General features: G+C 43.5%; 1 protein-coding gene across 2 annotated transcripts in view; it reads right to left on the reverse strand.

Moving 5' to 3' along the window:
- Positions 1 to 229: 229 nt before the first annotated feature.
- Positions 230 to 12,232, reverse strand: part of LOC139620826 (uncharacterized) — a 34,151-nt gene continuing 22,148 nt past the window's right edge. For both annotated transcript variants that reach the window (XM_071476752.1, XM_071476751.1), the window contains exons 9-17: positions 11,978 to 12,137; positions 11,704 to 11,820; positions 11,442 to 11,564; positions 11,121 to 11,286; positions 10,396 to 11,014; positions 10,105 to 10,258; positions 9,910 to 9,999; positions 9,615 to 9,810; positions 230 to 8,133 (exon numbers count right to left, since the gene is read on the reverse strand). In XM_071476752.1, the coding sequence (XP_071332853.1) occupies positions 746 to 8,133; positions 9,615 to 9,810; positions 9,910 to 9,999; positions 10,105 to 10,258; positions 10,396 to 11,014; positions 11,121 to 11,286; positions 11,442 to 11,564; positions 11,704 to 11,820; positions 11,978 to 12,137 (9,013 nt within the window). In that variant the 3' untranslated portion in view covers positions 230 to 745. The remainder of the gene's footprint in view (positions 8,134 to 9,614; positions 9,811 to 9,909; positions 10,000 to 10,104; positions 10,259 to 10,395; positions 11,015 to 11,120; positions 11,287 to 11,441; positions 11,565 to 11,703; positions 11,821 to 11,977; positions 12,138 to 12,232) is intronic.

Below are 12,232 nucleotides of genomic sequence, written 5' to 3' on the forward strand. Positions count from 1 at the left end.
TGTAAAGGAGACTTTTTAATTCAACCTCAAAAAATTTTGAAACAGAGTTTGATTTATTCCCATAATCAGAATAGTATTAGTATTGTGCTTTTATAATTATCTGTTTTTATAGTAACAGGTTTGCATACTGCTGACAATCAATCAATCAATCAATCAATCAATCAATCAATCAATCAATCAAGCAATCAAGCAATCCAAATATCAATGACATAATCAGACTTCATACAAGTTTAAAAAGGTATATGTCATTTTATTGACTTGAAACAAACAATCTTTTATCAGCAGAGGAACATAAAAGCCAGATCAAGGTTACTGTACTGATGCTATGGCTATGTTAGAAAAAAACAAAAAAAAACAAAAACAAACAAAAAAAAAACAACAAAAACTGTACATTTTCTGTACAAAACATTTCTGGCTATTTCCAAATAGAAATGCACATTGAGTTCAATGCACAGGTTATCAATTAAGTTTAAGAGGCATTTAGTCCTAATCACATTAAAAAAAAATGCATTTACTTTAAACAAAAGACAGAACTAGAATATAATGAAGCATTTCCAGAATGCTACAATATCTGATCTTGCATGGCTTTGACTGTACAAAAGACATGGACAACCATTTTCCTTAAGAAAAATACATTCAGTGTGTGTTATACTGTAGTATTTCTATCCAATGTGAGGGTACTATTTTTGCAGGTCTAGTTCAACAGCCTTACTGTCCTGAAGGGCCCATGATTATTTGCCTGCCTCTAACTTGGCTCAACATTGCTTTTATTTCCATCACTTTGATTAGTTTTAGTTTCAACAGAAACATCAAAATTCCCCTTTTTATCAGTTTCTCTCCCCATTCCAACACCTGTGTTTGCATCTACAGATGTGCTTATTTTACCAGCAGTATTTTTCTCTTGCTCCTCTCCTTGCCCATGGACTAAGACTCTTTTGTGACTCACTGGTCTACCTCTGATCCACTCCCTATCTGTAGAATAACCCATGTGTTTTTGTTTTGGGCTGAAGACATCAGGATTGCTGATCATATGATTTGGGAAGCGTATGAGACCTTCTGTTGGAGTAGGAAGTAAGGCAGCTCTGTGTCTCTGGGGTTTTACTGATTGCTGATTTTGTGAGATGTCAAAATCTGGGCATGAATTTCCTCTAGTGTTTGGAGCAAGGCCTGGGGGCCCACTAAACAGTGCAGAATGTGGATTATTAGGGCCCTGGAATCTGCTAACCTGTTGAGGACTACTGAAATGAAATACAGATTTATCTGAAAATCTCATAGCCTGCATGTCATTCTTCACGAGTGGCTCAGACCCCTGTAAGTCTAAACCTGTGCCCATCATGTCAGGACCTCTTCTATCAGAGCTAAGAACCTCAGGCCCATGTCTTATATCTGAACTTTTATCAGGCCCTGGCCTTCCTATGTTTGGACCTCTCCTTTCCCTTCTAAAGTCATGCTCATATCCTTGTCTACCTGGTCCATGGCTTTCCATGTCTGCACTTCCTAGCCCCCCACAATCTGAAAACCTCCCATCAGTCCCTGGACCCTCAATGTTTGAACTTCTGTTTCCTGGCCCTGGGCGCCTTAGATCTGGACCTCCTGGGTCTATTCTATTAAGACCCTCCATCTCAAATCCTCTCCTGTTTGGGCATGAATTCATCAAGTCTGGGCCTCCCCTATGAGCACCAGGTCCTTCCATGTTCCATGCTGGCTGCCTCCAATCATTTCTCATATCTGGACCCCCCTCCAATCCTTGTCCTCTAATGCCTGAACCTCTTCTATCATGGCCTTGTCCTCGAATATATGGTTCTCTTCCCCCTCTGAAAAATGGCCTCATTCCCCTTCTGTTTGGCCGAGCACCCCTTCTATCAGGCTCTCTCCATTCACTCCCAGGTGGCCACATCATATCAGGATCATCTGGTGTAGGCCAAGTACCCCTACAATCAGGGCCACTCCAATCATCTCCGGGACCCCTCAAGGGTCCTGAAAAAGACATATTTGGTCTTTCCTGCATAGGTGTTGGCCCCCTACCTTCAGGGCCTCTCCATTCACTATGAGGAACTGGCCTGCTATGTTCTTGACCCAGCTCATCTGGACCCTCTTGTATAGGCGGTGGACCCCTGTTGCCATGTCTTTCCCAGTGATCTCCTGAATATTCTCTTTCATTTACAACAGCCTCCATATTGGGCGCTCTTCCATCTGACCATGGTTCTTCTGTGTCTGTCCCTTTCCATCTGTCACCCTGATTTAGACTGCTTATATCTGGCCCTGGTCCTCTAAAGGTCCTCCTCACAGGCCTTGGACCCCTCAAGTTTTGGTCTGTTCTATCAGGTCCCGGGCCATCTATATCTGGACTTTCTTGAATAGGTTCTGATCCCCCAAAGTCAGCCCCTCCCAAGTCATCTCTTCTGTTGTGTCTAAGACCATCTGTATTTGGACCTCTCTGCCTGATTCCTGGGCCTCTTAAGTCTGGACCACCTGATCTTCTCCAATCAGGTCCTGGGCCCTCCATATTTAGGCCTCTCCATTCAGGCCCAGGTTCTCTGAAGCCTGGGCCTCCTGATTCTCTCCTGTCAGGCCCTCGGCTCTCAGCATATGGACCTCTAAATTCAGAACCTGGACCCCTGAACTGTGGGCCTCCGGGAAAGTTCCTGCTGTTTTCTGTTCCCTCCATATTTGGAGGTCTTCTTTCTGGCCCAGATCCCCTGAAATTTGGACCCTCTGGATGTCTCTTGTTAGGCTCAAGCTCCTCTGTGTTTGGACCTGAATGCTGAAGCCCTGGTCGCCTCATAATTGGACCTCCTGGCCCTCTCCTGTTAGGTCCTGCCCTCCCCATATTGGGATGTCCCCTTTCAGGCCCAGGACCCCTGAAGTATGGTTCTCCCTGTCCTTGACTGTGTGGCCCTGGACCTTCTATACATGGACCATTTTTTTCAGGCCCCAGTCTGATGAAGTCAGGCCCAGGACCCCCCATATGTGGTCCTCTCTTATCAGGACCAAGTCCACCAGCATTTTGATCTCCTGGTCCTCTCCTGTCAGGTCCCTGACCCTCCATAGAGGGACCTCTCCTTTCACATCCTGGTCCTCTTAAGTTTGGACCTTCTGGTCCTCTCCTTTCAGGGCGTTGTCCCCAGAAATCTGGACCTCCTGATCCTCTCTTGTCAGGCTCTTGACTGTCTATAAATGGGCCTCTCCTTTCATGTCCTGGCCTAGTAAAATTGGGAACTCCTGATTCTCTCCTGTCAGGACCCTGACCACCCATAGCAGGACCTCTCCTATCAGGCCCTGGTCCACTGAAATCTGGACCTCCTGGTCCTCTTCTGTCAGGTCCTACAGCCTCCATAGGTGGACCTCTCCTTTCAGGCCCTGCTCCTCTGAAATCTGGACCCCCAGGTCCTCTACTGTCAGGTCCAGGACCCTCCACAGAAAAACTTCTTCTCTCAGGCCCTGGCCCTCTGAAATCTGGACCTCCAGGCCCCGCTGTGCCAGGCCCAGGACCCACCATTGATAAGTTTCTGTTTTCAGGTCCTGGTCCCCTGAAATCTGGACCTACAGGTCCTCTCCTGTCAGTCCCAGGACCATCGATAGCAGGACCTCTCCTTTCAGATCCTGGTCCTCTGAAATCTGGACCTTGAGGTCCTCGCCTGTCAATTCCAGGGCACTCCATAGCTGGACCTCTCCTCTCAGGCCCAGTTCCCCAAACATCTTGATCTCCTGGTCCTCTCCTGTCAGGCCCTGGACCAACCATATCAGGAACTCTCTTTTCAGGCCACGGTCCCCTGAAATCTGTACCTACTGGTCCTCTCATGTCAGGTCCCTGACCTTCCATAGGTGGGCCTTTCCTCTCAGGTCCTTTCCCCCTGAACTGTGGACCTACAGGTCCCCTGCTGTCAGTTCCAGGACCGTCCAAAGCTTGACCTCTCCTGTCAACCCCTGGTCCCCTCGTGCCAGGTCCTAGAATGTCCATAGTTGGACCTCTCCTCTCAGACTCCGGTCTCCTGAAATTTGGACCACCTGCTCCTCCCCTGTCTTGCATTGGGACCTCCATACCAGGTCCTCTTCTTTCAGGCCCTGGTGCCATGAAATCTGAACCCACTGGTCCTCTGTCAGGCCCCTGACTCTCCAAGTGATGGACCATCCATTCATCTTGAATAAATGGCTTTCCTCTAACTGAACTTCTCCTATCTGGGCCTCTCCAATCATCTCTTATATCTGACCCTGGGCTATTCCAATCTGGATTCCTTGAATGTGGGCCAAGACTTTTATTTTGACTCCCATGACCCCTCATATCAAGACCAACACCACATAGTGCTGGAACACTCCAATCTGGATTTGTAATGTCTGGTATGGGATGTCTGTCTTCTTGATCCATTTGATCATTTCTCCTCTCTAGCCCTGGACCTGGATTTCTTCCTTGCACGCCTGCATCTCTCCTATTTGGACTTGTTTCTCCAATTTCTGTGTTGGAACTCCTTGCATGTGACTCACTTCTATCACCCCCTGTATGTGAGCCAACCGCACTATCCATATCTTGACCAGGCCCCATATAACTTCCTCCTGTCATATCTTGCTTTCTTGATTCATGCATAATTTCTCTCATGTCCAGGCCATGCACACTGCTTTCAGCCCTAATATCTGCCTTTGGCTCCTTGAAATGTCCTCCAGGCCCACTACTGTCTTGTCCAATGCAGGACATGTTAGACCCACCACTTTCATAATTTTTGTTTAACCTTGGTCCTCTTAGAAGTACATCTTGACCTCTTTGTGGGCCTTGACTTTCATTGGCCATTGACGGGGATAGTCTATCTGTTCTTAGAACTCCACCTACTGAACCTGTAGATGTATTTGAATCAAAATTTCTTTCTCGACCCACCCTACTAAAGTCTGTATTTCTTCCTTGTGGCTGAAAACTTCCTTTCTGATGGCCTCTTTCTTCTAAAGCTGGAATGCCATCATGTCTTGATTGCTTTTGAACACTTCTTGAGTCCCTAAAAGATGAACCTGGACTTCTTATATCTGGACTCAGATCTCTTATACTTCCACCCATCATAGCAGATCTCATACCCCCAGTATGTGGACTTTGACCCCTATCGTTCTGGGCTCTACCTCCTTCTATAATATCTGGAGACCTAACGTCTATCTGTGGACCCCTTAGATGATACATAGCTGAAGAAGGGACCCTTGACTCTGAGCTGCTTATGTCAGGTCCACATCTATCTGACAAAGGGCCCTTCATGATTGGATCTCTCCTTTGACTGTGTAGGCCTGATTCTCCCATGTTTGAATTATCTTGCATTGGACCTCTCATCCCCAAGCCACTGATGACTGGAGCTAGATGCTGAATACCTGGTTCTCTCATATTTGCCTCTAAACTCTGCATCCCTGTCCTTCGGTGTTGTATGTGTGATCGAGAACCCCAAACACTGGGGCTCATGCCCTGCATGTCTGGATATTCAGTTCCAGTTTCTCTTAGCTCTATCTGTTGTCCACTATGTTCAGGTTCTTTCATATCTGATCCTGGATTCTTTGGGTGCTTTGCCACAGGGTCTATTTCGGATCCAGAGCCCTGAATATCTGAGCCTCTGGCTAGTTTTGAATGTCCACCACCTTGACCCATCATTTCTGGATGCTTTAAGCCTGGACTTTCCCCTCCTAACTGTTGGTGTACCCCAATCATGCATTGATCTTTGAAACCTTTCCCCTGTAGATTTAGATTACCATAATCCAAATTTCTAACATTTGATGTTGGACTTCCCACAATAGACCCTTGTATATTGGAAACTGTTGCTTGACCATCAAAAGACAGAAAATTATTTTCAACTTTAACAAATTTCATTGGGACACTAGTATGTGTCTCAGGATCTCTGATTTCCTCAGTCTTAACAGAGTCTTTCTCTTCTATGCTGTTAGGTTTCAAGAACTGTGGTTCTGGATCAGGGCTCTGAGGAGAATCTCGGATGGGTGGATCAAGTTCTCTGAGAGGAACTGTACTTTCAATTTTGTTTTTAAGCAGGGTTTCCTGTAGAGATAGTTTATCCACCTGTGTAGAACAACTGACTGGATTGTTTTGAAGATTGTGGGATTTTGGTGGGTCTGAATTCTCAAGCTTCACAGTGTGAAGAAGTTCGTATGAATTGGGGGAAAAGTCTTTATCAGGGCTCTCAGCAAGATTACATTTTAACTGATGTCCATCAGGGTCACTTTTAATAGTAACTGGGATAGATGATGATGTGTTACTCTCTACAAATTGTCCAACAACAGAGTCTGGAGCATTACACAGAACTCTTGCATGTTTTGATTTCTCAAGGACTTGAGGGGAAGATCTCCTGTGCTGTTTTGGTGAAAGGGACACAGAATCTTCTTTTCTAGGAGATGATGGGGATCGTTTACGGCCACGAGAATGTCGGCGTGTAGAATGCTCTTTATGATGGTGACCCTGGCGTTCAGACTGGTTTCTAGCTCTATGCCTTGACCTGTCCCTTTCACTTCTTCTGTGTCTATCCCTTTCTCTACGTCTCCGGGAATGTGAAGGAGAATGCCGCTGTGACCTTCTTGAAGGACTTCTATGCTCCTTTTCACGATGACTTCGTTTCCTTGGTGACAGCCTTCGCTTTCTGCTGTGGTATGAATTTGAAGGAGCACGCTTGCGGCTGAAACTATGCCCTGATAAATCACGTGTCTTTATACTGCCTCCTTGAAATACATCCTCTTGAATTTCATTAAAAAGTGATTCATCCTCAGGGTCATAAGCTACATCAGAATCTTCAATCTCTCCAGCAGAGGAATACTTGTCACTATCCTCAACATTTTCCTGTGTTTCATCTTGCTCTGTAACAGTATCTGTGTCATTTTTTAAAGTAGGGATGGCATTGTTGTCTTCATGTTTAACAGATTGTGAATCCACATTTGATTTGTCCACAGTCTCTGTAGGGTTGCTGGTCTTGTCTGTTGATTCTGAAGGCTTTGATTCTGTTTGCATTGTGCCACTCTGCAGAGATGACAGTTGACTCGGGGGCAAAGATTTTGTTGGTGGAGACATCAGCGAATCAGAAACAGAAAAGTGAGCCATGAACATACCGACAGCCTCTCTCTGTTGACGCAGTGCCTCTTCCTGCTCTTTCAACTGCCGTTTTTGCTCTTCAATCTGCTTATTGAGCTCCTCAAGCATGCGCTGTTGTTCTGTCAGTGTTGCAGCTGAGACAACCACAGTGCCTGTAGGAAGGTTCTGCATTACTGCAGCTGGGGTAGAAGTTTGCACTGGAGTGACACTGGCAGCTGATGACACAACTTGGGTGGAAGGTGGTGTTGGACATGTTGGAGAATCTGATGTTTGAGTTGGAACAGGGGCCTTTGTAACAACAGTATCACTCTGGATATCTTCAAAGATAGTCTCATCCTCTGGATCATAGGCTACATCATCATCTACAAAGCCTGATAATGCAGGGTCATCTCTCTTAATTTTTTCTATGTTCTGTGAAGCAACCAATCCAAATCCCATGGCTGGATCATACTCGTCCTCTGGATCATATGGTCTGTCAAAGTCATTTTCCTCTTCTATTTCTTTTACTTTTGATTTCTGCCCATATTGTTGGACAATTGGATCCACCATTGATCTGGACATCTGAGAAAACACTGGAGTCTTCTTAGCACTTAGTGTTGTTGTTTCAGAACTTCCATCAGAAGATTCTTTCTTATTGCCAAACAAAGTCTTCATGATAGATTGCAGTGGTGTCTTATTATTGGATGTAGTAGTAGTGGGATTCTTGTCAGAGATGCTATTGGAGGGGGACTGAGTGACAGCAACAATTGCTGAGGTAGAAACAGGGGGAGTCGCTCTCATGGAAGTCAAAAGAGAAGGTACAGTAACTGAGCTAGAAGATGAAAAATCTGATGGTGACCCAGGGCACGATGGCGAACCAGGAGGGGTGGTACTAGCAGGGGTCTCTGGATCATAGGGTTGGAATATCTCCAATTTGTCAGAACCATAGAGGACAGGAGGTTTTGGGATCCACATAGGATCTTTGGACATATGAACTTTGGGTCTCTTCTCTTCAATTTCCTGAGGTAAGTTTCCTGGACGTTTTGACCTCTGGATGATTGCTAGACCCAGAAGAAGATTGGGCCGGTTTTTTTCGAGCCCTGTGAAATAAAGAAAAGCGGGGCAAAAAAAAATATTAGAACAAATGTTGGTCAGAAAGGTTAGATAATATTCAGATTCACAAAACAGACATAAATGGGTACTGGTGTAGGACTTTTTAGGGCTTTGACCAGTGACTGATTTATCAATAAACCAATAATAATAACAATACCAACAATTAAAACAACATGTATTTCTACATCCTGAGCTTACATCAAAAACTGCAAGATGAAATCAAAATCACAACAGAACCTTAAAACTGAAATTAACAAAATTATACTGTTTCCGGGTAAACACCTCTGACAGCTGTCGTCTATATTCTCAAAATATGGCCCAACAATCTTAATATTAATATACAAATGTGGTTGAAAGCATTAAGTGCACATTAAATATTTAGCTTTTATTTAATTTAGGTTTTCGTCTATTTTTGTTGTCTGAGGCTAAATACTGACACCTGATAAAAAATAAATAAATAAATAAAAAAAAAACATTCAGAGCTTTACAGCTCACAAAGGCAGATACATCAGTCAAGTTCACTACAAGTCAAGAATGGCAATATCATATACCAAGTTCTCATGGCCTGTGGCAGTTTAGATTGTAAACCTATGTGGCCTATTCAATGAATGTGACTGTTCTGTGCAGCTCAGGCCTATATGATTGCAAAATACAAATAAAATATTAACATAGTTGTCAGATTTACACATTACATCCCTATAGAAGTAAGTTGGTTGCTTAATCAATTAGTTGCAGCCAACTAAGACAACAAGAGATTTGAGAGAGAAGTTGAGATAGTGTTTTGTAAATTTCTTCTGCTCCAAAATTATTGGACACTGGTTAGAGCTCTATCTGCTCTATGCGATCAGCAGACTAATAAATCAGCTCGCAGGATCTTACAGGACCCCTCACACATCCTTTTCCCTGTGTTTGAGTGGCTCTACTCAGGATGCAGACTCCACTGTCCAGGCTGCAGGACTCAGAGGAGAAGGGCAACATTTGTTCCCAGGGCTGTCCAGCTCCTTAATTCCTAATCCCACCTCATTTAGGCCCACAGACATTCAGCCAACTAAGAGCTGCACTACTGCACTTTCTTAACAATTTATGGATTTTACCAATGTTATTTGTGGATTTTACCAATGTTATTTGTGGATTTTACCAATGTTATTTATGGATTTACTAATGTTATTTATGTTTTTTTGGGGGGGCCTTTTAAATTCCTTGGGGATAAATAAAGTGATTTGAACTCAACTAAATTGAACTGAATTGAATTTTCTCATGTCATCCTCCCTCAATCTGACCCCATAAACAATGTCATTAAAATGGAAGAACAACAGCAGGTCAAAGATGATACATTTTTGTGAGATACTGTAGCTGAATACAAGCTGTTACTCTTGATACTGTAAATATATGTAGGTGCTTGTCCAAGACAAATAATGAAAATGTTAATTATGCAAGTCTGTAAGATGTAGTCGAGGAATTATCTCACCTGGCCCTTCAAAAGGTTGTAGCAAGGATGGTATTGATTCCTTTGCACTGAGCGGCATAAGGTACACATCCTTGATGGAACGGCTGCTATTGGCGACAACACCAAAACGACCTCTGCTGCTGAAGTACGAGAACAGGGAGACATAGGCTACCTCTTCCTCCTCTGTTGCAGGTTGAAAACGGATCACACATAACTCCTAATAAGCACAAAACAAACAAAATAAGATACATGATACTGATATATTTTCAATATCATTATATACAGTGCCAAAGAAAATACTATATATACTGCTTGCCTTTGTAACAGAGGTCTTTAGTTTTGCAACATAATCCCACACTGTTTCAGGCATGATTCGTCCTCCAATTTGTATGGTATCAGGGAGATCCTACATACATGACAAAAACAGTAAGCAATAGTAAGTTCCAGTGACAATGACAGACTTGTTTGATACCGCTGTGTGAATAAAAGTTATCATTCTGCAGCACTATACCCCTTTAAGGTTTTCAGCAGATCCTGAAACCAGATATCCCTTGGTTACAAACTTGGCGACTGTGAGCATGTTTAAGAAGCCTTTCCACAGTATGTCTTGCTTAGCCAGGAACTGAGCCGTCTCACCATCAGATGGTGATTCAAAGATCACGGTCCTGAAATACAAGCCACAGTGGCACAATAGCAATCATAACCACACAATATGCGGATTTTGGTTTAATGCATATTACCTAAAACAGAATAAAACAGAATACATTTCATTAGATTTATACTTCCACAGGTCTTAACATACCTTGAGGATGTGCCATAGAGTCTGGGATCTGCTGAGGAGGATGGCTTCATTAAGATAGATTTAGGTAAAGTTTTTGTTGGTGGTAGTGATGATGCTGGTGCAGAGGGCGAGGCAGAGCTAGTTTCTTTAAGAGGGGCATAAGGGGCTGATTGGTTATGGGTTGTGTTGAGACCTAAGGCGCTACTAGATGATGCAGAGAACCTGCTTGCAGCAGTGCGGGGATCGCGTCTTGTGATGCTTACGGTGGAGACAGCTGGAATCACAACTGGTGCATATGCCCTCTTTGGTATAGTAGCTTTAGGAATGTCTGGAGTTGGGGAAGCAGGGGACTCTGTGACAGGGGAAGCAGGAGACTCTAAAGTAGGGGAGGCTGGAGAATCCATTATGGGGGAAGCAGGGGATTCTACTATTGTCAGTGCTGGAGAGTCAATGATAAGGCGGGGTGAGGATTCCATTAAGGGAGATGTTGGAGAATCCAGGTCAGGTGAGTCAGGTGGTACGCGGAGAGGAGAGTCATCTCCTGCCGACTTTCTCCAATAGGGTTCATGCTTATCTTTTGTTTCAGAAACCTTGGGTTTTTTCTTTGTCGGTTCCTCCTCTTCTGCAGGTAGTATCTGGCCTTTGGGAAGGAATAACAATCTTAGAATAACTAAAAGTAACAACATGTAGTCATTTAATATCTACTAGGTATTGCACAGCTATTGTCAAACATCTCTTCAATTCACCTGTGCAAATCTTGCATTTCAGGTCAAAGAGGTGAGCTTTGTGCTCTGATGTTGTGTCCTTAAGCATACAGGTGAGAATATCTGGTGTGGCACTGCCCTGGCTTGAATTTGTTCTGGTCTTTAGGGCAGGAACAGGAAGACTTCTCTTCAGTTCCTGGGAAGCAACCTATCCCAACACAAAACACACAAACAACAGACTTAATCCAAAAAGACATCCTTGGCCTTTGATGAGAAATGTTTATACAGAGCAGGAAGGACAATATAATGAGCATATATAAATGTGCAATTCCACCAATTTAATGCAAATGAGTAGATACACACCATGCTATCAGGTCTTTTGTTGGATCTTCTATTGGGTCTAGCAGGATTCAAACTGGGCAAATCAACCTTCACTGCTTCTGGTTTCTGCTGCAAACTTGTTGCTTTAGCAGCTGTATCTTTAACCTAGACAGACACAACCAATGGAAGAACATAACCACATCTGACACAACCATAGTTTGACCTTTCTGAAGCCCGATAACAAGTGCAAGTGTAATATCTGATTCTGCTTTGGTTTTTGTGTTTAACACCAATGACACTTTACCTCTGGTGTTTCTTTTGGACTTGGTTCTGGTGCCTTTGTAGCCTGCATATCCTTCTGGCTCATCCTGACCAGTCTGAAGGGACTGATTTCTCCACGTACAACCCGATACAACAGGCCCTAGAGGGAACCCATAACCATCAGTTTGCTAAAACATAAATAACTATGCTCACTAAAAACCTCAATATAGAGATTTCTGCAATATTATGGGTACTATTCAAATCTAATGTAAAACAAAGATCACAAAACAGAATTAGGTTATCAGTGTAAAACAAACCTTGTTTCTTGGGTCTTTTATGTTGAACATTATAGTTCTGTACTTGTTCATGTATTTGCTGTCAGTGTTGCGGAATATGTTGAACATCTCCATCTCGATGTTTGCGACAAGCTTTGCAGCATCACTCTCTGACATTTCCAAGTCCTCACAGTCACATACCCTTAACAAACAAAAAGACAGTTTGTGATCACATTTGTTGGGCATCATTAGTAACAGACTGAGAAGCAATTTTTACACCTTAATTGTTGTAAAATT

This window comes from Trachinotus anak, unplaced genomic scaffold (genome assembly GCF_046630095.1).
Source record: "Trachinotus anak isolate AG129_WGS33_773 ecotype Australia unplaced genomic scaffold, CSIRO_AGI_Tana_v1 ptg000004l, whole genome shotgun sequence".
Taxonomy (NCBI): domain Eukaryota; kingdom Metazoa; phylum Chordata; class Actinopteri; order Carangiformes; family Carangidae; genus Trachinotus; species Trachinotus anak.